The 27,947-nt window shown below is 38.0% G+C and overlaps 1 protein-coding gene across 1 annotated transcript in view; it reads right to left on the reverse strand.

The window, feature by feature from the left end:
- Positions 1-27,947, reverse strand: part of Cngb3 (cyclic nucleotide gated channel subunit beta 3) — a 191,198-nt gene that overhangs the window by 38,636 nt on the left and 124,615 nt on the right. Inside the window, exons 12-14 of the mRNA XM_032890369.1 lie at positions 25,286-25,445; positions 22,199-22,296; positions 1,716-1,799 (exon numbers count right to left, since the gene is read on the reverse strand). Coding sequence (XP_032746260.1) covers positions 1,716-1,799; positions 22,199-22,296; positions 25,286-25,445 — 342 coding nt within the window. The remainder of the gene's footprint in view (positions 1-1,715; positions 1,800-22,198; positions 22,297-25,285; positions 25,446-27,947) is intronic.

Genomic DNA, 27,947 nt, shown 5'->3' on the forward strand with positions numbered 1-27,947 from the left:
TCAGAATAGCTAAGATAAAAAATTCAGGTGACAGCAAATGCTGGTGAGGATGTGGAGAAGGACCAACACTCCTCCACTGTTCGTGGGATTGCAAACTTGTACAACCACTCTGGAAATCATTCTGGAGGTTCCTCTGGAAATTGGACCTTGCACTACCTGAGGACTCATCTATACCACTCCTGGGCATATAACCAAAAGATGCTCCAACATACAACAAAGCCACAGTCTCCCGTATGTTCATAGCAATCTTATTTATAATAGCTAGAAGCTGGAAAGAACCCAGATGTAACTCAACAGAGGAATGGATCCAGAAAATGTGGTACCTCTACCCAATGGAGTAATACTCAGCTCTCAAAAACAATGATTTCATGAAATTCATAGGCAAATGTATTGAACTACAAAATATCATCCTGAGTGAGGTAACCCAATCACAGATAAGCATACATGGTATACACTCACTGATAAGTGGATATTAGCCCAAAAGTTTGAATTACCCAAGATGCAGTCCACAAACCACAGAAAGCTCAAGAAGAAGTATGACCAAAATGTGGATGCTTCCACTCCTTCTTAAAAGGGGGAACAAAAATATCCATAGGAGGTGATATCTAGGCAAAGTTTAGAGCAGAGACTGAAGCAACAGCCAATCAGAGCCTGCCCCACATGTAGCGCATATGTATATAGCCACCAAAAGTAGATTAAAATCGATGAAGCTGAGAAGGGCATGCTGACAGGAACCGGATATACATGTCTCCCGGGAGACACAACCAGGGCATGTCAAATACATAGGCAAACGCTAGCTGCAAAACATTGAACTGAGAATGGGACCCCTGTTGGAGGAATTAGAGAAATGATTGAAAGAGCTGAAGGGGCTTGCAATCCCATAAGAACAACATCAACCAACCAGAGCTTCCTGGAACTAAACCACTACTCAAAGACTATATATGGGCTGACCCATGGCTCCAACTGCACACGTAACAGAGGATGGCCTTGTTGGACACCAGTGGAAGAAGAAACCCTTGGTACTGCCAAGGTTGGACCTCCAGTACAGGAGAATGTCGGGGGGGAAGTGGTAAGGGGGAGTGGATGGGGGAACCCCCTTATGGGGGAGTGGGAGGACGAAGAGGATAGGGGGCTTATGAACAGGAAGCTGGGAAAGGGAATAACATTTGAAATGTAAATAAAGCAATATATCCAATCAAAAAAGGAGACAGGAACAATATTTGAATAGTTACTATTTTCATGGTGAATTTCATGTTTGTCATTTACATGTTTTCTATTTAAGAAATTATAAACATCTAATACTTTTGTAGTCATCAAATTCACAATATTTAAAAAATTTGGCATTGATTATTTATTAACTGTGAACACAATAGAAGCAACAGATAGCTGGTACAGAAAAGGCAAAAGCACAAGTCACATTTACATTTTATCCTTCATTTAAAATAGTTAATTGTGATTGGTAATTTACATTTGTACAAAGACCTTTTGGACCTCCTACATGTCTATTCAATGATCTATGCAGTTGAACTTATATTATCTTGTTCCATTTTGCACTCTAAGCATTCATTGTCATTTTGTAGAACTAAGTATATGTCATAGTATTTTATAATAGGGAAGTCAAACTGGACAGATTTCATTTAAAATACATTATTGACCTATGAACAAATTCTTCCAATGCATTATTAACTGTGCACTTGAAAATAGTATTTACTTACCTTTTTGCAGACAAAGTCACCAGGTAAATAAATAGTGGATTTCAATCTTAGCAGCAGGTCATAAATCATCTGGGTGTCACAGCCCTTGATAAGGAGAACAATACTTTTACAGACACAGCAAAGCAATAAAGATACTTAATAGACACCTGTCCTCATCTCCAACTGCTAACTTACAACAGTTGTGAACTTGCCGTGACCTAAACTGTATAAGAAAATGATAGCTCTTAATAAGAGCTTGGAACTCAATAAAGAAATATGTGGACTGAGTCCCTTCTCTCCCACCTGTTATCATTCAATTGTGTTCCCGTTCTTCTAAACTATGAAATTGTTATGAAAAAGTACTCATAAATGAAACTTTACATGGTGCTTAATGACAGCTCTTAGTGATAATGTTTAGACTTGTTTGGATTAACCTGATTTACAGCATTCGATAAAGAGTTTTCTTTTGTAAAGCATCATTAATCAAAACTTTGATATTACTTAACTCTTTAAACTTATATGTGATTTTCCTCTCCAACATAATTATTATCTTCATAAAGGTAAGAAAATACACATAAAGGCTGTATCTGCAGTATGTAAGGTATGAGGTGGGACAGTTTCCTTCAAATAGTCACCTTTTAGTGATCTCTTGTCTGTCAGGTGACTATAAATACAAACTATTTGCCTCACTCAAGCTTATACCTTCTATGACCTATGACATTTTTTTCTTTCACTGAAGATAGATTCTAAGATTTTTTGTATCATACAATATATCCTAATTATATTTCTCCTACCTCTATTTCTTCCAATTCTTCCACACCTCCCCTCCATTCTGGATATCTTCCCTTTCTATCTCTCACTAAAGAATAACAGACTTCTAAGAGATGACAGCCAAACATGACAAAATACAATATGGTAGAGCAAAAACTATCAATTGAAGTTGGACACAACAACCCAACACGAGAAGAGTTCTAAGAGCAGCCACAAGAGTCAGAGACCCAGTTGTTCTCAAAGTCTGGAATCTAATAAAAATACTAATCTAATATCTATCTATCTATCTATCTATCTATCTATCTATCTATCTATCTATCTACCTATCTATCTATCTACCTATCTATCGATCTATCTCTCATCTATCTATCTATCTATCTATCTATCTATCTATCTATCTATCTATTATCTATCTATCACCTATCTATTTATGCAGAGTATCTGTTGCAGACCCCCTGTGGGCCCTGTGCTTGTTTCTTCAGTCTTTCTGAACTCATGTGTGCCTTGCTTAGTTAATTCAGAGGGTCCTGTTCTCCTGGTGTCCTCTATCTCTCCTAGAACTTTATATTTTCCACCAATTTCACTGGATTCTCTGAGCTCAGAGGGGAGGGATTTGATCCAGATTTCTACTTTAGATCCCCTATACTCTGCCTGTGGCTCACTGCATCTGATCCCCTCTGCCGCTGGAGGAAGCTTCTCTGATTATGACTGGATAAGGCACTGATTTATGAGTATAGCAGAATATCATTAGGAATCATTTTATTGATTTTTTCTTTATCTGACCAGTCCTGTTTGGTTTTACCATAGGTTTCTGGGGTATTCAGTCTTTGGTTCTTAGTTTTCCAAGCAGTGTTGGATATGAGTTCCAACTCATGTAGAGTGGGACTTAAGTCAAATCAGACGTAGGCTGGCTATTCCCACAAGTTCTGAGGCATTATTGCCCTAGCATATTTTGCAAGCAGGACAAATTGTATGTCAAAGTTTTTGTGGCTGTGTTTGTGTTTATGTTTCTCTTTCAGTAGCCTGCACAGTATCTTCCTATACCAAAGAGACTAGAACTTAGGAGTGAAGGCTCCATGTTTTCACCAGTTTGATGTTTCCATGTTCAGTGAGTTGTGTGGGGGTTGCCCTTGATAATGGGGGTCTCACTGTCAATTCTCTGAGAGTAACCCTTTGTTTTAACCCCATTCTGGTTTTTTTGGAGCTTTCCACTGTACTCTGTTGGCCAACGACTCAATTGAATGCAACTTTGTCTCTCCATTGGAAGCCTTGCTTTACTCTAAGAGATGGTCAGTTGAGATACTTATCCCTATTCCAGGAGTTGTCATTAGGATCGCCTTCATAGAGTCCAGGAAGCTTCCACTGCACTGTTTCCACACCACCCCATAAATACTTCCCAGTTCCGGTCAATTCTCCCTGTACTCTATCACTCCATCCAATCTCCCTCAGACTGGTATCTCCCAATCCATCCCCAGCCATCCCCAGTACACCTGTAAGATCTATTTAATTTCCTCTTCCCAGGGATATTCATACACCCCCCCTTCTCTTTACCTAACCTCTCTGCATTTACAGATTGTAGTTGATTATCATTTAATTAGTGACTAATATCCACTTATAAGTGAACACATGTCATATTTGTCTTTCAGTGTCTGGGTTGCCTCACTCAAGATGTTTTTTTCTAGCTCTATACATTTGCTTGCAAATTTCATAAAGTTATTTTTCTAAACAGCTGAATAATACATTGTGTAAATGTATACTTTTAAAATATCAATCAACATTCATCAACAGTGAGGAACTTCTTGGTGGTTTCTAGTTTCTGATTACTGTAAATAAAGCCACAATTAACATGTGAGTATCTTGGTGGTAGGATGGAGCACCTTTTGGGTATATGCTCAAGAGTGCTAAACCTGGATCTTGAGGGAAATCAATTCCCAATTTTCTGAGGAAATTCTATGTTGATTTCCACAGTGGCTGTATGAGTTTGCAATGAAGGAGAGCTCCCCTTGCTCCATATCCTCATCAGCGTGAGCTGTCACTTGTGTTATTGATCTTTACCATTCTGACAGCTGTAAATTGGAATTTCAAAGTAGTTTTGATTTGCATTTTCCTGATGGATTTTGAGCCTAAAAATGTTTCTAAGTCATTTTTAGATTCCTGTGTTGAGAATTCTCTGTTTAGATCTCTAAGCCCCATTTTAAATTAGATTATTTGGTTTTTTTGATATCTAATTTCTTGAGTTCTTTATGTATTTTGGATATGAGCCCTCTGTCATATGAGGATTTGGTATAAATATTTTCCCATTCTGTAGGCTACAACTGTTTTTGATTGATGATATCCTTACAGAAGCTTTTGTTTCATGAAACCCATTGCTTATCTTAAAGCCTGAGCGACCAGTTTCTTGTTCAAAAAGTCATCTCCTGTGCCAATGTGTTCATGTCTATTCCCCACATTCTCTTCTGTCAGGTTCAGTGACTCTGGTTTTATGTTGAGGTCTTTGATCCACCTGGACTTGTTTTGTGCAGGGCGAAAGCTACGGTTCTATTTACACTCTTCTACACGCTCATCATTATTAGATGAGCACCATTTGTTGATGCTCTCTTTTTCCCAATGCATATTTCTGACTTCTGTATTAAAAAAATCAGGTGTCCGTGTGGGTGTAAATTATGTCAAGGACTTTACTTTATTCCATTAATCTCTTGTCTGTTTTTATGCCAATACATGTAGTTTTCATTACTATACCTTTGAAGTACAACTTAAAATCAAGATGTTCATACTTCTAGCAGGTTTTTTTTAAATTAATATTCAGAATTGTTTCAGCTACTCTTTTTTCCATACAAAATCAAGAGTTGTCCTTTCAATGTTTGTAAAGAATTGTGTTGTGATTTTAATGGGGATTGCACTGAATCTGTAGATTGCTTTTGAAAGATTGCACGTTTTTATGATGTTAGTCCTACTCATCCATGGGCATGTGAGAGCTTTTCATCTTCTGAGATCTTCTTTAATTACTTTCTTCAGTGACCTGGAGGTATTGTCATACAGGTCTTTCACTTGCTTGGTTAGTTTTATTCCAAGATACTGTATATTATTTGAGACTTTTGTGAAAGGTGGATATTATTTCCCTGATTTCTTTCTCAGTCTGTGTTTTGTACATAGAGGGGCTACTAATTTGATTTCTTTTGGTTAATTTTGCATCCATTCACTTTGCTAAACATATTTATCAGCTATAAAAATTCCCTGGTGGCATTTTGGGGGGGGTAACTTATGTATACTATCACAGCATCTGCAAATAAGTTCCATGAGATTCTGGAATAAGGAATATTCTTTTGTGTCTGGGAGAAATCGTCTATAAATACCTGTTATGTCCATTTGGTTTATAACACCTGTAGGCCCAGTATTTCTCTGTTAGACACTTTTTTTTGGGGGGGGGTCTGGGTAACTTGTCCGTTGATGACAGTGGGATATTGACGTCTCATACTATTGGTGTGTGATGATCAATAATTGATTTAAACTATAGTAGTGTTTCTTTTACAGACTTGGTTGTGCTTATGATTGGGGCAATGATGTTAAGAATGTTAAGAACTAGAATGTCCTCTTGGTAGATTTTTCCTTTGATGGGTATGTAGTGTCTTTACTTATCTCTTTTGAATAGACTTAGTTTGAATTCTATTTTGTTAGCTATGAAAATGGCTACACCAGTTTGCTTCTGAGATCCATCTGTTTGGTATATCTTTTTCCAACTCTTCACCTGAGGTAACATCTTCTTTGATGTTGAAGTACTTTCTTGGATATAGCAGAGGAGGGATATTTTTTCTAATCCATTCTGTTAGTCCATGACACTTTTCATATTAAGAGATATCAATGACCAACGATGGTTGATTCTTGTTTTTGGTGATTCTTGTATTTTGTTGTTGGTGATAGTGATGGTATTGAGTGTGTGTGTGTGTGTGTGTGTGTGTGTGTGTGTGTGTGTGTATCCCTTCTTTTGGTTTTGCTTGTGAGATTATTCACTTCCCATGCTTTTATGGTATAGGTACCATTTAGAAAGTTGGGTTTTTCCTTCTAGCTTTTTCTATGAGACTGTATTTATAGATAGATATTGTTTATAGCTGTCTTTTTCATGGAATATATTATTTTCTCCACCTATGATGTTTGAAAGTTTTCCTGGTATAGTAGCCTGGGCTGAGTTCTATGGCCTTTTATTGTCTATAGCACAACTGTCCAAGCCCTTCTGGTTTATAGAGTCTCCATTGAGAACTCAGGAGTATTTCAAACAGGTCTGCCTTTATATATCACTTGATTTTTTGCAGCTTTTAATATTCTTTATTTCTGTGTGTTTTGATTATTGTGTGGTGATGGGGCTTTCTTTTTGGTCAAATCTATTCGTTGTTCTGTACACTCCTTTTACTTTTATAGGCATCTCTTTCAGTTAGAAAATTTTTCTTCTATGATTTTATTGAAAACATTTCTGGGTCTTTGATCTGGGATTCTTCTTTCTCCTCTATACCTATTATTCTTAGGTTTGAGCTTTTCCTAGTGTCCCAGATTTCCTGGATTTTTTTGTGCCAGGAGTTTTTTTTGTTTGCTTTGTTTTTGTTTCTTAAGATTTACCATTTTCTTTGACTGATTTGTCCATTTATTCTATTATATCTTGAATGCCTGAGATTCTCTCTTCCATGTGGTATATTCTGCCCGTGAAGCTTGCCTTTGTAACTTTGAATTCCTAATTTTTTTTCCAGATTTCTTTCATTGCTTCTAGTTCCAATTTCAGGGAATGATTTTATTTCCTTACACCGTTCATGTTTTTCTTTATTTTCTTAAGGGATTTATTAATTTCCTCTCTAAGGACCTCTATCATATTCATATCAGTTGTTTTTATGTGTGTTTTTTATGCTTTAGGTAGGTTAAACTATTCAAGGCCTGCTGTGGTAGGATAGCTGGGCTCTAGTGGATACAAATTGCCATGGCGGTTGCCTTTAGGCTGGCCATGGCATTGGGTTCAGACGATGATAGGTCTAGGTGCTAATCTCTGAATTTGACTTTGGTAGTATGGGTGCTTTTTACCTTGGTTTCTATTTCCCTCGGTTTCTAGATTTTCAGAGAGTGTGATGTTTGTATGCTGCCTGTTTTCCTGGCCCATTCAGCCAGGAATGTGTGTTCATAGGAAATAGCTGTGTTTTTGGAAGTTGGGTAGTTGGGAGAAGAAAGTTTGGAGATCTTTGTGATCCATTGAGAATGAGGTCTGAATGCATAAGGAGGGCACAGCAGATCTAAAGATGATCTCTTGAGAGTCAAAGGATATGTGGTCGGGGTTGCAGGGGATCGAGCAGAGGCTGAGGCTGGCATTCTGTTGTAGGACTAGGGATAAGACTCAAGGACTGGATTTGGCATTACAGGGTGACAAAGGAAGGTCTTGAATTATGACTTTTCACTTAAAATGTGACTGTAAGAAACTCATAGCTGCTTGCTACAAAACAACCAGTTAGAACATCTTGTGAGAAACCTTCCTGGGACCATTCTGGATTGCACCTTGGCTCATTGGCCTTCGTCCTTCATGATTCCTTCTGCACTAACTGATCAGAGCTGGAGGACAGGGCCACTCCTGTAAGCTGTTCTCCCTTCAGTTTGGGATTTGTAAGCAATGCAGCTGCTTCCATTGTTTTAAGTGCTCTCCCTCTTTCTTTTACTCTTCTCTATGTTTCAGAGACCTGGAGCTACCCTCTTTCCAGATATGTGTGAATACATCAGCACTCTTTCTTCCTCTCCTCTCTCCCCCTCTCTCCCTCTCTCCTTGTCTCTCCCTCTCTCCTTCTCATTCTCCATTCTCTCTCTCATTCTCTCTCTCTCTCTCTCTCTCTCTCTCTCTGTGTGTGTGTGGTGTGTGTGTGCAAGTGTATGTGCATGTGCGTGTGTGTAATGGTAATTCTTTGGTTGTACCTAAAAGTGTAAAATTTACAGTACTTTTGGAAAAGGCATTAGTTATAGAATTTTAAGCATCTGCTTAAGGTCACAGACTATTTCCCCTGTTGATAAATAGGGACTATTGTTTTCATTATTGAATAGAAAGGCAACACCATATTGTGGATAAAATAATACAAATAAAATAACATCTGTTTTTAGGCTTGAGTATAAAAAAGGATTGAAATAAAGTACATGTATGATTATATATAATTATTTAAATTATGTGGTTTTCACTAAAACAAAATGAAATAAATTAAATATACTATTAGATTATAAAAAACAATAAAATAATACCTTTTAAGATTCATGTGTAACAAATAAAATTATTAGAAAATGATCTCTGTAAAAGATATCTTAAAAATATTTATTTTAGTGGTGCTGTCTGGGGAAGGAGGAAGGAGCCTAGCTGTGAGAACACATGAGACATCAGTAATTATTCTTATTTAAAATGTTAATAAAAGTGAGAATTTCTCTCTGGGTGGAGACAGGCATTTCACTATTCCTCTTCTAGCCATCAGGTGAGCTCACTGACAGAAAGCACTAATAAAGGAGAACAAATCAATGGGGAGCTGTTAGACCTACCTAGGAGATAAGCCCTAAAATAGATAAGCAGACAATTAGCCCTCTTCTCAGCAGGAAGGCACAGAGCACTTCCATCAATAGTTTACAAGGTCTTGCTTAGGTTTCCCCAGAGAGGGGCATTTGGACGGTTTGAAATATGACTTTCTATTAACACATTCGGACACAACCTGAATCAGATCATGCACACTCAACATAAAATCTAAAGAGAGTAAACATTAGATTTGCTTTACCAACCAAGCACTGCTGCCTCTGACAGATTGTTTATGGTCACGTACCCTGGGTCTGGCTGCTGTGCATTAGAGGTCAACCCTTCCCGTCTAGACTTCAGCCTAGGGAAATGATACTTGCATGGAGAATTCATTCTATTTTACGATGTGTCCGAGAACTACTACACTTTATTTTTCTCCACAAAATTATTTCTTCCACATGGATTTATTCATTTATTTACGTATGTGTGTTCACAGGTGTGTGGAGGTCAGAAAACAACTTGTAAGACTCAGTGTTCTGTCACATGTGTTCTGGGAATGGAACTTCAGTCCTGTAGCTTTGTGGCAAGCATATTTACCTATTCCATTCCATTATTTTATGGTTAAAAGGAGTAGCATCTTGGATTAACTTATTTTCCTTTTTATGTGTAACTTTCTTTGATAAAAGTCATTAGATGTTTTGATGTTACAGAAATTTAAAGAGAAGCTACTCTTCTGTTAATTTCCCCTTTTCCTTTCTTTTTTCTTTTTTGTATGTGTACTCAAATTAAATTTTATTTAGGTTACTTGGCAATTTGGGCAGCAGTACAAAACCTTTGTGTGTAGCCATGGGTCATATTAGACATGCATTTGTAGCTTGTAGGAGGTTGCTTTAGGCATCCATAAAGCAGATGTCTTTCATTACCGGTGACAAACTGTCGAAATTCCTCTATTTTAAATAGCATTGAGATTTGTAAAGTAGGGTTGAAGAAAACATACTACACACAGATTTAAAAAAAAACTCTTGAAATAACACGGACATACATAACCTATCAAGGACATTCACATTTATTTCCCCAGGTGTCAAAACAGGCATTTGCCAGTATGTGTATTCTTGTTTTCACTTATGGATAATTTCAGGGTAGAACCAATGTGTTTCCAAAGGCTATAAGAAATACCATTGGCATATCAGGGCAGTTTTCATGGACTTAGAGGACAGAAGAACCAGGAGGATGCTTCATGTGGCCTTTAAAATCACAGTCTTTGTTTGTTTGTTTGTTTGTTTTTACAATTTAGTGCGATTTTTCTTCTGTGTAGCTCAGGTTACTGCTCACTGACGTAATGCCTTACAATTTCCATCTGCCTTGCAGTGGATCTATGTATGAGTTTTCCCCCGTGTATTATTGAATAGTAAATGGAGTAAGTCAATCATTTAGGGAACCTGACAGTCAACATCACAGGGGTTAGGTGCTTCTGAGTCAGTCTCTACTGAATCCAAGTTTGGAAGTGGACTCCTAGCTCCACTGCTGTGCCATGTCACAGGGTCCCACTTTGCTTTCCGTTGCTTTGGTAAAGACAAGGAGCAAAAGCAAGGTAGGAAGGAAAGTGTTCATTTGGTGTACTCGTGATAATCACAATCTGTAACTGAGGGAAGCCAAGTCAGTAGCTGAGGAAGGACAGGAATCAGAGTGGGAACTGAAGCAGAGATTATGGAGGAACACAGCACACTGATTTGTTCACCATGGTTTGCTTTCCTATACCATCCAGGACCACCTACCTAGGTATGAAGAGACGCCATGACCAAGCAACTCATATAAAAGAAGTTACCTAATTGGGAAGCATGCTTACAGTTTGAGATACCTGGGGGCACAAGGGGAAGAGAGAGAGAGAGAGAGAGAGAGAGAGAGAGAGAGAGAGAGAGAGAGAGAGATAGGCTGAGCTTGGGCATGGCATGGGCTTTTGCAACCTCAAAGCACACTTCCAGTCACATACCTCCTCCAATAAGGCCACACCCCTGAATCCTTTTCAAATAGTGTTTAGTCCCTGATGGCTAGGTACTCAAATACCTGGGCCCAAGGGGACTATTCATATTTAAAACATCTCACCAGGGGCGCTACTGCCCCCAGTGTGCTGGACCCTTTCATATCAATAATTAGTTAAGAAAATTGCACATAGATTTTCCTACATGCCAATCTGAAGGAGGAGGACATTTTCTCCATTATGGTTCTGTTTTCTCAGATGACTCTTACTTGTGTTGGCTTGACAAAACAACTCTGAAGCACACGTGGTAACTTTAAAGAAGCATCTAAATTTTTAAGCTCTATTTTTTTGGGTGGTACAAGAAAAGGCTGTTGTGTGACTGACATTTTCTATTTCATGTACCCTAGGGGAAGAGTGTAGGTAACCTGACTTTCCCCTACAGCTTCTCTCAGTCCTCTTGATTCTCTTTTTGAATTTTTTTGTCATCCAAATAATGTCTCCTAGATTTCCTTGAAGCATCTCCAGGAAACAGAGAGGATTGTGGGATCATGAATGTTGCTATTAAGGTGTTCACCCCAACAGAGTCATCTGCTTTGTTTCCCATTTTCTTGATCCACAAGATTTCCAGCATGGCTGTACTGGTTAAACTTGGCAAACGGTGTTACTGGGCAGAGGTCACGATTACCTGTCTCCTTTCCACATTGACCTGAGCACCAGTGAAGGATGTGGGTCAGATCTGTCATGGTTCACAGGAGAAAGCAGAGGTACTAAAGCAACCTGCCTGATTAGACAGCCACATCCTCACAGGGAAACCCCAGTGAGCACCTCTCTTAGGAATATTGGCATATCTATCTCTAGCACTATGTGGGATCTGAGTTGCCAAGTGTATAGATTAATGGGAAGCAGGCAGGAATTTTCTCATTTTCTATAAGACAGTGAGAATTGAATGACTTCTGAGACATAGACGGGACTATTGTAGAAATACATAGCACTTATATTAAATTTTATCATTTTGTTTGTCTTCCAACATCCCTATGAGACTAGGAGCTAATGTTGTATTTTAGACAAAGGTATAGAAGTTCAGGAAGCCTCTTCACTCCTTCATAGGTCACCCATACAGATGATGTCACTTCCTGAGCATTCTCAGGTTAATGTGCCTGTGCGATTCACTCTCTTTTCCTCATCAGGGCTCTGGACATGCTAGACCCTCAATGATTATGGGCTGATGTATGAAATAAAACCGGTAGAAATGGTTTCACTTTAGATGATGAGAAATCCCGTGCTGCTTAAAAATTGTATTAAATGTTTGTGTAAAGATTCTGGAGATCTGAATTGAGTTGTGGGAAATTCCATTTTTATTCAAAACATAACCAAATTGATGAGTGCTGGTTCCAGGAAACTCATTTTTTAAAAAAGCACCTACAAATGTGGAACACAATTGTGAAGCTGATAAAGTTTATCTTTAGTATCTCTACATTTTTAGCTTTGTGGGACTTATCCATGTCTATTTCTAGGCTCCCCACCCACCTTTTTTCTTATGACTTCTTTGAAAGAGACCTTAAGATATCAGTGATTTATAATTCACTATGACTCCTTGTTGCAGTAAAAATAAAAAAGTGGTGGAACTGGTTCACCATGTTGTCACTCAGCATAGACCCTTGGGAGCACACTTTCCCTTTGGTGGGTTATTACCCCGCCATGCGTACACATCCCAATTCCATGGTGGGCCCAGTGCATCCTGCCACCATGTACTCTTTTGAACTCAATTAAGTTGCCACATGAAAGAACATACCACACACTATCCTCTGATCCATTGATAAGATATAATTTGCCCATCTAGACAACACAAAATCCTGTACACATCCATCTCTTAAAATTAGTCATAACAACTTGTAACTATGCACAGAGAAGAATCTTAATATCTGCCGCCATGTTCTCTCAGCTCCTTCTTCTGCTCCCTCCTTCCTAGACTTTTTCCTGCCTACCATTTCTTCTCATCCAGTGATAGGCTATGCCTTATCCTGGACTCGCTTTGCTGCATAATGACATCATCCTACAACTCCTAAGTACTAACAACGGTCTTCAGGGCTTCTATCAACTTGGTTTTGCTTACTGTAAAGGGAAATACTTTGTGCTATCTTAAACTTCATTCCCATTAAAAAAGGAAATGTTGAGTTATAGGTTCATAGCTTATCAATACTGTCTTAAATCCCATCAGACCTAGCCATAGACTCAATATTTGCAAACACTAGAAATAGGTTTCTTCATCAACTTTCTTTGAGAGCTGTCAATAACTCTAGGAATATAGGTACAGGTTTTTCCAGGAACCTTATGTGGTCCAAGTGAGAAGTTCTTATTAGCTAGATGGAAACCTGTGGATAAAGCTAACTCATCCTTCTAGGATAAGTCATGGCCATGTAAAGAACTTGCATTTAGCAGTGTGAAAGTTCCCTGGCTAGTGCATCCCTTTGTTTCTCAGTGGTAGACAGCTCTACTTTCCTAGGTGTTAAATATTGATATAGAGTATATAGAGTACACACACACACACACACACACACACACACACACACACACACACACACACAATGTTATATTTACTTAGAGTCTATTCACCCTAGGGGACCCTAATGAGCAGACAGAGTACAGCTACAGAAGGACCCCTACAGGAGGTGCCCCCTACTGCCCAGCTTCCAGCTCACTCAGAAAGCGTGGGATTCATCTAAGGTAAAAGCTGACTTTTCAAAGGCTTTGAGAAAAGCTTAGTCACAGCTCCTCCTGACTGACACTCCTGCTGTAATAGCAAAGGTGGTGGAAATGCTGGGTAGATTCAGATTTCAGGCCCTGGTGAGGCAAGGCGGGAAGGCATCTTTGAATTGGCCCCCATTGCTGGGATCTCAGTGTGAGTGTGGCTGTCACTTTGCCATTCCCATTCTATTCCTGGTGTGACTGTCACTCACTTGCAAATGATTCCTCCTGTTATTTCCTACAGAGGAAGCCACAGATTTTTGAGAAGCCTTTAGTCATAAGTGAGTCACTCGTCACAGTACCGTCTTCTGCACGGGATGGAGTCTGCACTTTTTCCAGAGTAGGAAAATGCTCAGATTTATTATGTTTCCTTTGATTGGCACATAGTAGATACTCAGATTTCATTTTTGGTGTCTCAAGGTCTCCCAGTCATTTTGATTTTTTAGGAATGAGGTTCTAATACTAGCCACTAGGTGGCATGGCAGAACTTTTATTAAATTTCATTCCATTTCTGGTAATTTCATGGCCTAGTCAAAGTGTGATTTCTCCAGCTTAATTTAATAAAAATATATACGTTTAAACATCAAAATAAGTATAATAAGTCATCACAAAATAGGGAACATTAATTACCCAAAACAATGAAAATGAATCACACTTGATAAGATTAATAATCAGTTTTGGGCCTGAAGTAACAAAGAATCTTCAAGGAGCCATTATAATGGAAAAAATGCACAATTTATGATTAAGCTGTGTTAAAACCAATAGTTCCTTGTAAGTGTAGCAAAAGTTACTGGCTAACACAGATTGAATGAAGCAAAGTTTTAGAAACACCTCTGAGTTTAATTTTTTTCTACCTTTACTAGGGAAAAAAAAGTACATAGCATTTTGGTATCTATTTATTTATTGAATTTATTTTTGAGACAGAGTCTTGTGTATTAGAACGGTATAGAACTCACCATGTAGCCGAGACTGGTCTTAACTCCTGATCCTTCTGCTTTTACCTCCCACATTCTGGAATAACAGATGTGTGACTAACCTATTAGAAAAGTGTGTGTGGCTTTGTCTCTGACTGGTACACTCCATCTAAGCAGGAGAATGCTGAGTAAGGATCACTTTAATGCTTGCACTCTCAGGGAACTTCTCCTCGATCCTAACTGCTACTGTTCGGATAGTAAATGCATTCAAAGGCTCACATATTAAAAGCTGGACCCCAGTTGATAGCATGCCAGAGAGATCCGAGTTGCTGGACTCTATAGTAATTAGTGCTTAATGGAAGGAAATTCGATGACTTGGGATGTGTCCTTGAAGGGAATGCTGTGACTCAAGCTCTGACTCTTCAACTCTTTGTTTTCTAGCTACCATGAGGTGATCACCCTCTCTCCTGAGTCTTCCCACCCACCATCATGCATTGTACTGACTGACAGAAGTGCAGAGTAACAGTGCCAAACAGCCACACTACTGAAGCATGAAGCACAAGTACGCCTTCTAAGGTGATTATCTCATTGACTGAGGGCAGACTGATGCACTCATTGTCCAATCAATTACTAGGATGAGGTTGGAGGGAAACCAAAATGTACCATCCCACAGTGCTTAAATTCAGTCTGTGATGTGAAGGACCCATGCTTAAACTCTACTGTGTTGCTTAGAGTTCTGGGCCTTACCTCGGTTGGCTACATTGTTTACTGCCTCATAAAACAGACACAGTGCCTACTGAGCTTTCTTTCAAAGTGTATTAGTTAGCAACAGGCGACATCTGACTGAAAATCAGGTAGGCTGCTCACAGTCCTCTTTGGTGTCTGTTCACCTACACCTCATCCCTCAGGCTTAAACCAAATGCTGCAAGAGAAGATCACCAGCTGTAGCCTCCCACCTCCACTGCCCATATTCCCTGTGGATCCCACAGACCATCTTCTCCTAACACTCCTCCCCCAACTTGTGTCTGAATCCCAGCCTCTATCACCAGCAGGCATTCCCTGTGAATGCACCAGCTGAGCAGGCCAGGAAAACCCAGAGAAGGAAAAGCCACCAAGGCACAAAACACTCATCCAACAAAGTCAAATCCAGAAGCCAGCACTTAGACCTATTATCATCCTGAACCTACATGTCTAGAAGCCAGCATAAAAGTACAATCAATAACAGTGAGGACAACGTGTGCCCACTAGACCCCAGGTATCTTACCAGAGCAGACCTTGAATAGCACAAAAAAAAAAAAAAAAAAAAGACCTGATAGCCAATTATATGAAGAAAATAGAAGTCCTTAAAGAGAAAATGAATAAATACTTTAAAGAAGTCCCTGAAAGCACAAACAAACTATTGGAGAAAAAGAATGACAAATACCTTAAATAAAGTCAAGAAAATACAAATAAGCAGTTGAAGGAAGTAAATAAAACTGTCAAGACCCAGAGATGGAAATAGAAGCAATAAAGAAACCACAAACTGGAAATAAAAAATTTAGGAACTCAAACAAGAACTACAGAGGCAAGCTTCACCAACAGAATATGAAGCATGCAAGACAAACTCTCAGGCACTGAAGTTACAATAGAAGAAATAGATACATCGGTCAAAGAAAATGGTAAGTCTACAATATTCCTGACACAAAGCATTTTGAAATTTGGGACAGTATCAAAAGACCAAACTTAAAAATAATAGATTCAGAGGAAGGAGAAGAATCCTAGATCAAAGGCCCCAAATTTTTTTCAACAAAATCGTAAAGTTGTCCTAACCTAAAGAAAGAGATTCCTATAAAGATAAAAGGAGGATACAGACACCAAATAGATTGGACCAGAAAGGAAAAATCCCCTTAACCACATAATAATCAAAAAACACAAAACATGCCGAAAAATAAATAACGTTAAAAGCTGTAAAGAAAAAGGGTCAAGAAACATATATAGGCAGACCTGTTAGAATTACATGTAACTTCTCAGTGGAGATTCTAAATGTCAGAATAACCTGGGCAGATGTTCCACAGACTCTAAGAGAACACGGATGTCAGCATAGACTACTATACCCAGCAAAACTTTTGACCACCATACATGGAGAAAATTTTTATCATATTCCATGATAAAAATAAAGTTTAAACAATAGCCATCTACAAATCCAGCCCCACAGAAGAAGCTAGATGGAAAACCCAAACCTCAAGATGGTACTTAAACCCATGGAAACACAGGAAATGAGTAATCTCACAAGCAAGACTAAAAGAAGGGACACACACACACACACACACACACACACACACACACACACACCAATATCATCACTACCACCGCCACCACCAACAAAATAACAGGAATCAACAATCATTGGTCATTGATAATCTCTCAATATCGGTGGTCTCAATCTCCAATAAAATGTCACAGACTAACAGAATTTATTAGAAAACAGGATCTATCCTTCTGCTATATCCAAGAAAGACACTTCAAAGATAGATATTACCTCAGATTAAGAGTTAGAAAAAGATATGCAAAGTAGATGGACTTAAAGCAAGCTGGGATAGCCATTTTAATAGCTAACAAAATAGACTTCAAACTAAAATTATTCCAAAGAGATAGGAAAGGACACTATACACTCATCGAAGGAAAAAAGTCTACCAAGAGGACATCTCAATTCTTAACATTGGTGCCCCAAACATAAGCACAACCAAGTCTATAAAAGAAACACTACTATGGTTTAAATCACATATAGACCCTGACACACTGATAGTGGGGAGGTAGGTCATCCAGAGAAATATTGGAGCTAACAGATATTATAAACTAAGTGAACCTAACAGATATTCATAAAATGTCTCTTCCAAACACATTCTTCTGAGCACCTCATCTCCAAAATTGACTCCATACTTAGACACAGAGCAAGTCTCAACAGATACAAGGCAATTGAAATACCATTCTGCACCCTATCAGGCCACCACAGAGTAAATCTGTTTGCCAATAACAATAGTTCCAACAGAAGGCTTGCAAACTCACGGAAACTGAACAGCAGCAGCAGCAGCAACAACAAAACAACAACAACAACAACAACAACAACTACAAGCCCAGTTTTAGTGTAGAATGCTACCAAAGTTTCAAAGAAAAATTAATAGCTCATTGCTCAAATGGTTTCACAAAATAGAAACAGAAGGAACATTGACAAATTTCTTTTATAAGGCTACAGTCACCCTGATATTCAAGCCACATAAAGACTCACAAAGCAAATTAGAGACCAGTTTCCCTTATGAACATAGATGCAAAAATATTCAATAATACTTGCAAACTGGATAAAAAATAAAAATACTTGCAAACTGAATCCAAGAACATATGAAAAAGATCATTATTATCAAGTAAGCTTCATCATAGATATTCAGGGATGGTTCAACATCAATAAATGTATCCCACCATACAAAAGAAAAAAATATAATCTTCTCATGTAAAAAAAGGCCTTTGAAAAAAAATGAACACCCCTTCATGATAAATGTCCTGTAGAGATTTGGGATACAAAAACATACTAAATATAATAAAGGCAATTTACAGCTAGCCTATAGCCAACATTAAATTAAGTAAAGAAAAAATTAAAGCAATTTCACTATAATCAGGGAAACAAGGTTATATACTCCATATCTATTCAGTATAGTACTTTAAGTATTAGCATGAGCAATAAGTCAACCGAAGGAGCCCAATGGGGATATAAGTTATGAGGAAGAAGCCAAAGTATCATTATTTGTAGATGATATGATATTTTGCCAGGGAAGTTGTATAGTTGATAAACACTTTTAACAAAGTGGCTGGATTCAAGATTAATTTAAAAAATTATATACAAATGACAAACAAACTGGAGAAGAAATCAGGTAACAACACTTTTTATATAGCCTCAAGTAATATAAATATCTCAACACAATTCTTTACAGATCTCAAAAGGGGAATTGTCAACCTCATAAGACAAAACAAACAAACAAACAAATAAACAACAACAACGACAAAAACCAGAGGAGTTAAAATAACCCAAAAAATAAAATAACTGCTGTTAGTATCACCATTCCTGATTTCAATTTGTACCCAGAAATAGAGTAATAAAAATTGCATGGTTTTGACATAAAAGCAGACCAGACACATTGATTGATGAAACCAATTTTGAAGTCTCAGGACACAAATCTACATACATGTGGACACCTAACTTCTGATTAAAAGAAGTTTTTATCACCCTTCACAAAACTCAAGAACACATGCATCACATGCATCAAAGACCTAAATATAAATCCAGATGTACTGAACCCGATAGAAGAGAAAGTGGGGGAATAGCCTTTAACCCATTGGCACAAGAGATGACTTTTTGAAGAGCACATTGAAAGCATAGGCCCTAAAATCAACAGTTAACCAATGAGACATTATGTAACTGAGAAGCCTCTGTAAGGCAAAGGAAACTATCAATTGGACAAAGTAGCAGAATGGGAAAAGATTTTTTACCAACTCCACATCTGATAGACATCTAATATGCAAAATATATAAAGAACTCAACTGCTAGATGTCAAAAAACTAAATAAATTTACTCAAAATGGGGTAGAGATTTAATCTCTATAGAGGAATCTCAAATGGCTTAGAAACACTTAAAGGAATGTTCAACAACCTTAGCCACCAGGGAAATGCAAATGAAAACTACTTTGAGATTCCATTTACTCCTGTCAGAATGGCAGTGATCAATAGCACAAGTAACACCTCACGCTGGCAAGGATATGGAACAAAAAGAACACCCCTCCATTACTGGTGGGAGTGCAAACTTGTATGGCCACTATGGAAATCAATATCACATTTCTCTGAAAATTGGGAATCGATTTACCTCAAAACCCAGGCATTACATCCAAAGGATGCTCCATTTTACCATAAGAACACTTCCCACTGTGTTCTTTGTAGCTTAATTCATAATAGCTAGAAACAAGTAACTTAGATGTTTCTTAACAGAAAAATGGATAAAGAAACTGTGGTATATTTACACATTTACATATTTATACAATGAAGTGTTACTTTGCTGTTTCAAAAAAAATAACTTTATGAAACTTGCAACAAAGGGATGGAACTAGAAAACATCATCCTGAGTGAGATAACCCAAACCCAGAAAGACACACATGGTACGTTCTCACTTACTAAGTAGATATTAACCATTAAGAAGATGATAGCCAAGCTATAATATTTAGATGCAGAGAGGTTAGGTAAAAAGGAGGGAGGGGTCTAGGGAGGACACATAGATCTCAGGTCCAGAATTTAACTGTCCTATTTAGGAGAGTCATTGCATAGGATCAAATATATCAACTCTAAGTAAGTAGCCTTTCTCGCTAGAGCAGTTGTTAACTGCTTAAATACTGTGGGGAGGGAGAGAGATCTCACAGCTGTTCTGTGGCAGAAACTGTGCTGTGTACTCTGTCCTACAGACGTATTCCTTTTTGATATCTCCATTCGTAACTCCCCCCTAGAAGCAATTGTTGATCATATTTCTGTCTTGTCAGTTGGCCTATTACTCAATCCCCATTCTCACGTTAGCTGAAAAAAATATTCAAATTCAGTGCCGCTCTTAAAACTTACTATTCATGACATGGTATGTTAGACTTCATGTAGTTTACATAATCAGCAAAACCTATATTAGGTAAAAATTTAGAGAAATCTCATCTGTAACTGTGATTTGCAGAGTTTGAAGACAGTAAAGATCCTAGGTCTAAAAAAGAACTCTTAAAGAGCTAGCATTCTTCTAAACATTGAAATGTCTTATTTTCCTGCTTGTTGCTGTCAATTTGGCTTTATCCCCTGTTTAAAAAATGTTTACTTTGAATATTTATAATTTACAATCAGCACAATCAAGATTATTTTTTCTGTTTTATGTCATCTAGCAACATTAATATCATACCTGTTATACTTTTATCAAAATCCTGGTGGAAAACTAGATCAGAACACAATTAAGGGTTTTTGGATATTGTCTTGCTTCTAGTAGTATACGGAGTCAGCCAGCAGTTGGCCCAGGATTTGAAGGAACTTTGCCTAACAATCCACCACACAGCTTCTGTTTTTTAATCTACAGTTCACAGGTGGTAATTATGTATTTTATGTCATGTGCTCCTTCATGGATTACATTTTCTTTTCAGTCTTTGCTGGAACTCAGTGTTCACATGGTTGCTATGGCTTAAAATACATCGATATATGGAGGGGTCTAAATTATAGTTCTAACATAAACCTCTCCCAGGAACAGAAGATTTGGAATCAAGTTGTTTACGTGACATGTCCATGCAGTAGTTTTATCACTCTAAGCTAACACAGCTTAGTCTGTTTGTGTGTTCGTATTCAGGAGAGGTGTAGCTCTTTCGTCTGAATTCAGTCTCTCCTTGAGAGAGGCGGGAACTCATAAGAAGGTAATGAAACTTATGAGATTCACAGAACTTTTAAGACCCAGGAATCTCAGATAGTTTCCAACTTCACAGGGCTGTCTGTAAGGTGACGTAAGCAGTAAGTAGTTGCTGGGGAAGGGGAGTTGCTTCGAAGTTGAGCAGAGTTTCAGAGGTGCAGCTTGTGGGAGACATCACTGATGCTGGGGTGGGCTTTCCTACCATGTCTTTGAGTTACCCCTGCTTCTGTAGGTAACTCCTGACCTATGCTTCTGTAATCAAATCCTACACACTCACTGCTTTACTTGAGCAAAATTATTTTGTCATTATTGCTCTGTCTCAAGTGAATAAGACATCCATGCCTCCCTAGAAAAAGACATGCAGCAAGAAAATAGAGTTTTAATAACTTAGTCACTAGCTCTAAGTCTCTTAATACAGGAATTGAATTTCAGCATTAATTTTGGTGATGATGTCATCACCCGAACCATGTTAAAGCTGGTTTATTTTTATTATGGCAGACTCTAGGCAGACCAATGCTATATTGAAAGACTTTTCCTTAAAGTAAAAAAGCTACATCTGAAGCATTAGTAATAATTCCATGAATAGGTCAAAGCAGAGCCGATCTTAGAACTTGATTCATCATACGTTGCTAAGGCACGTTCATAATGGAAGGTGATGCTCTTGTTAGCAAAGACAGAGCAGTGGAGTTTAATTAAATTTAAATTTATGCAAGGCGAGTCTGAAGAACTTGTCTGAATAACTCCTCTTCCTTGACACTAATTAGAAAAGAGAGGTTTCTAAAGAGCAAATTGTCTGTTGAGCAGGGACCCATAATCCTTTTGATTCTTGTAAATTGTCCAGGTTATTTTGACTTTGTTAAAGCATAAGGCAGGGCCTGTGAGATGCCTCAGCAGGCAAAGGCAACTGCTGCCAAATCTGTTGACCTCAGCTCGACCCACGGACTCTTATAAATTTCCCTCTGATAACCACATGCGTACCTTGGCACATGCGTATTCTAAATTGTCCACATGCACAGCCAAAACAAATTAATAAAATGCAATAAAAATGGAAAGATAAGAAAAAACTCATGAATTCCGTATAATGCAACAAGTTAGATTGGTTTTGAGAAATTGATATTGCATCTTTCTATTAACTATAAAAGTACTTGCCTTGAACAGCTCCACTTTGTCGATGATACTGAAGTTTATGTCGATGGCAACAGACAACTGCATTGTTGTCGGGAGGGTCTCAAGCAAGTTGGACTCATCTTTGTAAAAATAAATATATCAATGTCCAAAGAAGAACAATTAGGAAAACAATTCACCAAAGAGTAAGTAAAAAAACAATTGAAAATGAACAACATGCAAATGTTGTATAAACAAATATATCTGAATAATCGGTGTCTCTATTATAAATATTAGATCTAGATACCTACCATCAAGGCTGTGTGTGTATGTATGCATGTGTGTATATGTGTGTATGCTCATGTGCATGTATGTGTTTAACTCATATGTGTGCATGTGCCATGTGTGCTTGTATGGAGGTGAGAGGAGGACATCTGGGCTTTTCCTTGATTACTCTCCACTCTGATTTTTGACATAAAGGCTCTCACTGACCCTGGAACTCTCATCTAGACTGGTTCGCCAATAGATTCTAGAGATCCTTCTTTACCTTTAATGCACTGGGGTTTCAGATGTGTCCCTTTCTTGTTTTGAGACTCAAGACCTTGCAGTGTAGCCTAGGTTGGTCTTATGCAATTTATTTTCCTTCTGGGGCCTCCCTGATGCTGGAATCACAGGCAGTGGCCTACTCAGCTCGCCACACATCGCAATGGTGCTCTTCTGCTCATGAGAGGAAAGACATATTTTAACTATAAATGGCAAACTGAATATTCTGGAGCATCATCTTTAGAAGTTTTAAGATATTAAATCTAATGCCTGTGAGACAAAGGTTAGTGAAGAGGCTTAGATGAAAAAATGATCTAGGTCTTGTTTCTGCCAGCCCTGTCAGCTTAAGGATGGCCAATGATGAGTGGTAGGGTGTTTGAAGGCATATGGAGATCCGTCATGTCCATTATTTTATTTGACCTTTATAATAATCTAGGGACCGGGAATTTGTTTCTAGTTTGCAGATAGAAGAAGAATAAAATAATTTAAACTCAGAGAGGCTGTAAGTGACTTGCTGGGTTAAGCATAATTAGTAGGCATCTCAGCTGGGAATATAATCTAATGAAGAAATGTGCTAAGTGAGTAAATTTAAATTATTGTTATTTAGTTGCTTATTAACTTCAGTAATGAACCTGAATACATTGTGGACTTTTTTTTTTACATGTGAGTTAAGTGATGGACCAGCAGACTGACAAAATATTTAACAAACAAAAATGTCCACTCTTACTATGAATTATACTTGGGGTTCATGAAGTTGCATTATCTAGGTTATTCTCTCTCTCTCTCTCTCTCTCTCTCTCTCTCTCTCTCTCTCTCTCTCTTTCTCTTATCAAAATTTAATTTGCAACTTTTGAGACAGAGTCTCACTATATAGCTCTGTCTGGCCTGGAACTGGCAATGTGGACCAGCTAGCTTTCAACTCACAGACTCACTTGCCTCTGTCTTCAAAGTGCTAGGATGTGAGATATATGTATGTATGTGTGTATATATATATATATATATATATATATATATATGTGTGTGTGTGTGTGTGTATATTATATGTCTCACTAGATTCAGTTTTATTTTGGTTATCTTCTTATATCTACTTAAGTAAGAAAAATTACTGTGCTATATTGTTAATTTGATTTCAACATAGATAATGGATACAGCCATCTTTCACATAAAATCATAACTCAGGGGCTAGAGCGGTGATTGATTTGTAAAGTGCACTTTCTGCTCTTGCAGAGGACCTAAGTTCAATTCCCAGTACCCATATGTCGGTCCCCAAAACCTTCTGTCACTCCAGTTGCAGGGGCCTTAAACCCATCTTTTTTTTTTTTTTTTTTTTTTTTTTTGGCCAATGCACACACCAGGCATACATGCGTACATAATAAATGCATGTAGGCCCTCACATTTAAAATAAAGCAAAATAAAATAAAATACTTTCTTATTTCTGAGGGCTATTTGTCTCAGTCAGTCAGAGTTGAATCAGTGTCTACAGCTTCTACCAGGAGCCACTCCTTGCAGTTTCTTTGCCCCTAGAATTGCTTTCCTGAGTAGCTGTAGATGTAAAAAGGAGATCCATAGTGCTTTGAGGATTCTGGGAGTTGTAGTTCCTTACCAGTGGCAGACTGGTGAAGGAAAGTCCCATAACCAGAACCAGTAGACACCCTTTTCTCTTAGGAAAAATTGTGATTTGAAAATCTTTTATCACTAAAGGAAGTAGCTTTTTGTTGGCTTCACAGTAATACTAATTCTTATTTTTTACAGAAAAAAAAACTAAAATTGAATTGTCAACCAAGTCGTAACTTAGTTTATGTACTTTAGTAAAAATTATTGTTTGAGCTCAAGTACCGGAGTTGCAGAGCAATATTGATAAATAATGGTCTCTTAGAACTAATTGCAAACCATGCTGTGTAGTGAGAATGGCCGGGGGCTTAAGCTTTCAATGCACACTGTGAACCGGGGGCTTACGCTTTCAATGCACACTGTGATCCTGAGGAGAGGAGCTGTCGGGGGCAGAGTAAGAGTTTGGATAACAAATTCATAGCTCAGTTCCAGTTATGAGTCCTCGGTCAAATTTTGCAGTTGGAGCCTCAATTGTTTCTTTGCCTCTGAAAAGGGGTCAATGGCATCTAATTTCTCCAATTTGTGTGTGTGTGATAATGTGTGATGTGCATGTATGTGTAAATGTGTGTGTTGTGTGTATGTCATGTGTCCATGTGTGTATGTGTTTGGGTCTGTGTGTAAAATGTGTGCACCTATATGTGTGTAAGAATGTATATGTGCTGCCTGTGTTTGCCTGTGTGTGGCTTATGTGTATCAATGTGTGTGTGTGTGTGTGTGTGTGTGTGTGTGTGTGTGTGTGTATGTGTAACTAATTTCTAGCATCTGGTAGTCACTGAGTAAGATTTCTCCATTTTCTCCCAAGACATGCCTGGGAATTTTGCAATTACATTTAAGAAAAATTTCTTCATGTTAAATTAATGCTGAAGAGTTCATTTTTCAACCTGTTATTCAAATCCAAAAATCTCCTCTTTTATCTTACACAATTTGTATCACGTCGTTAAGTTTAGAGGGATATAAGCAATCACTGGTCACGCTCACCTAGGATTCTCTGAGAATGCCACGTATATTCCAGCCAAGTCCGAACTCGATGCTGCGTACTCTGAGGAATGGAGTATTTGTTCATGTAGGCAATGATATGGTCCATGCAGACGTGGAAGTTGTTCTGATTGGCTGTTGCTGCCCCAATTACATCACGCATCTAAAACCATAAATACGGTCATCCTCACCCAGGAGAGAAATTCCATCTGAATTGCTTGTCCTTACACAGTATTCCTGTCTACTGCCCTGATTGCTTGATTTTAACACACCGACATCAGGTCCTAATAAAAGGTTGGAAATGAGATCATTTCGCTGACGATAATAAGGCCCATTAGACCAATAATGCGAGATTTTTGTGAGGTTTTGGTCTCATAATGCAGGTGACTGCACACAATCTTCATATGCTTTATGAATCACTGTGAAAATGATAGTTGACATTTTAAAGCAATCCCTGCGCAGATGCAAGGGAAGTGTAAAGAGAGACGAGCAATTATCCCGCAGAATGGCTAGTCGGTTTTGAGAGTCTCTTTGCTAAAGTACCTTTCACGGATCAGCCAGGGTGGTTACCTCTATCAGCTCAACTCGTCATGCAATTTCAGCCTCTGTCCTTCCCTTTGTGTTGTTTAGACAGATTAAATCAAACCGTCCCATGCTCAAGGCATAGTATTCAGCAGAAGTTGAAATGTGCTGAAATTACTGAAGCGTTGTCTGCCGCTGTGACAGTCCTTAAGGAACTGTCAGGTTTAGTTCTCGGATGTTTATAACTCAGCCATAAAAACCCACTCTAGGTTAAAAGCTGATCTTTAAGGTCTCAGCACAAAAAAGATATATTGCTCGGCTCTTCCTCTCACATAGAGAGAAGCAAGTGGTTATAAATTTGCTTTGACTGTGAGTTTATTATAGGAAGAAAGCCAGGTCTCACTAATACTTTGCTCATTCATTCTAGTAGCTGCGGAGTCTTTTCTGCTTATGGGAAAAAAACCTCTTGATTTTTTAAAAAATATAGCTCAAATACCTTACCTTGTGATGGCCTCCTAAATTTACAGTTTTAGAGGTAATAGAATATACTACTTCTTCAAAGTATTTGCAAAGAGCTCTACAGACAATCCTTTTCTCCATCTTTCAGAGGGCTTACTCTTTAACAGCTTTCCAAATATTTTTTCTATGGTCTCGATACCTAGATCATCTCTTTCCATCTTCACATGCCACAAAGAGCATTATTCAGTTTTTGAAGGCTGTCAGGCATGATTTATTAGAGATTGGATTAAGAGATCTAACAAGGTGTTAGCTGGGACTCAAGGACAAAGTTAAACATTATTAAATGGTTTTGAGGGTCCAAAGATGTGTAGTGTATTCATCTGATCATCTTATGTGCTATCCTTCACCAGGGCTGGGTTTCACTCATGTAGGAATTGAGGGCAATATGTACTCCACAGGAGTTCCAGTCTAGGGAAGCATGTGATGGTTAGAGAGTTAGAAAGTATCAGGGTTTGGGGATTATATCAGAAAATAGGATTCAGGAGTAAACAATGATCATTAATTTGAGGCACAGTCACTGGTATGACCATATGTATAGATTTTAAATACATGGCAATTTTGTTTGAGGCTCTCTTACTTTTGTTTCTGTTTTCCTTCCTAACATCTTTTAATCACTCTGAGAGCTTAAGGTAGAAGTCTTTATCTGCAGCTTTAATCTTTCTCTTGTATATCAGTACCACAGTTTCAGGTGTTGCTTGCCCAGGTTACAGCTTCAAATGCAATTTGAAAGACAAGTACACTATACTTATTAGATTTTCAAATGCACAAGAATCACCACAAGGAGGGCGACTGATTTCTTTGAATTAATTTTGCTGAAGTTGTTCGTCAGCTGTAGGAGTTCTCTGGTAGACTTGTGGGGGTTGCTTATGTATTCTCATATCATCTGCAAAGGGTGATACCTTGAATTGTCCCTTTTCAATTTCCATCCCCTTAATCTCCTTATTACTCTAGCTAGAACTTCAAGTACTATATTGAATAGATAGGAAGAGAGTTGGCAGCCTTGTCTTGTCCCTGTTTTTAGTAAGATTGCTTCAAGTTTCTCTCCATTAAACTTGCTACTGGCTATTGGCTTGCTGCATATTGCTTTTATTGTGTTTATGTTTGTGTCTTGAATCTGTTATTTCTCCAAGGATTTTAACTTGAAGGGGACTGTTATAGCTGATAAAACTTCAGCAGAGTGACTGAATATAAACTTGAAGTTCTAGCTAGAGCAATAAGACAACTAAAGGAGATCAAAGGGATACACATTAGAAAGGGATAAGACAAGGTATAGCTATTGGTAGATGATACAACAGTGTACATAAGTGACCCAAAAATTCTACCAGAGAACTTCTATGACTGATAAACTGTAAACTGGTGGTGGAATACAAACTTAACTCAAAAAAATCATTAGACCTTCTATATACAAATGAAAAACAGGCTGATAAAGAAATTAGGGAAATAGCACTTTTTACAATAGCCACAAATAATATAAAATGTCTTGGTGTAACTAACCAAGCAAGTGAAAGATCTGTATGACAAAACTTCAAGCCCCTGAAGAAAGAAATTGAAGGAGACTCCTATGGTCACGGGTCAGTAGGAATAAGATAGCACAAATGGCCATGTAACTGAAAGCAATCTACAG

This window comes from Rattus rattus, chromosome 1 (assembly GCF_011064425.1).
Source record: "Rattus rattus isolate New Zealand chromosome 1, Rrattus_CSIRO_v1, whole genome shotgun sequence".
In the NCBI taxonomy this organism is placed as follows: Eukaryota; Metazoa; Chordata; class Mammalia; order Rodentia; family Muridae; genus Rattus; species Rattus rattus.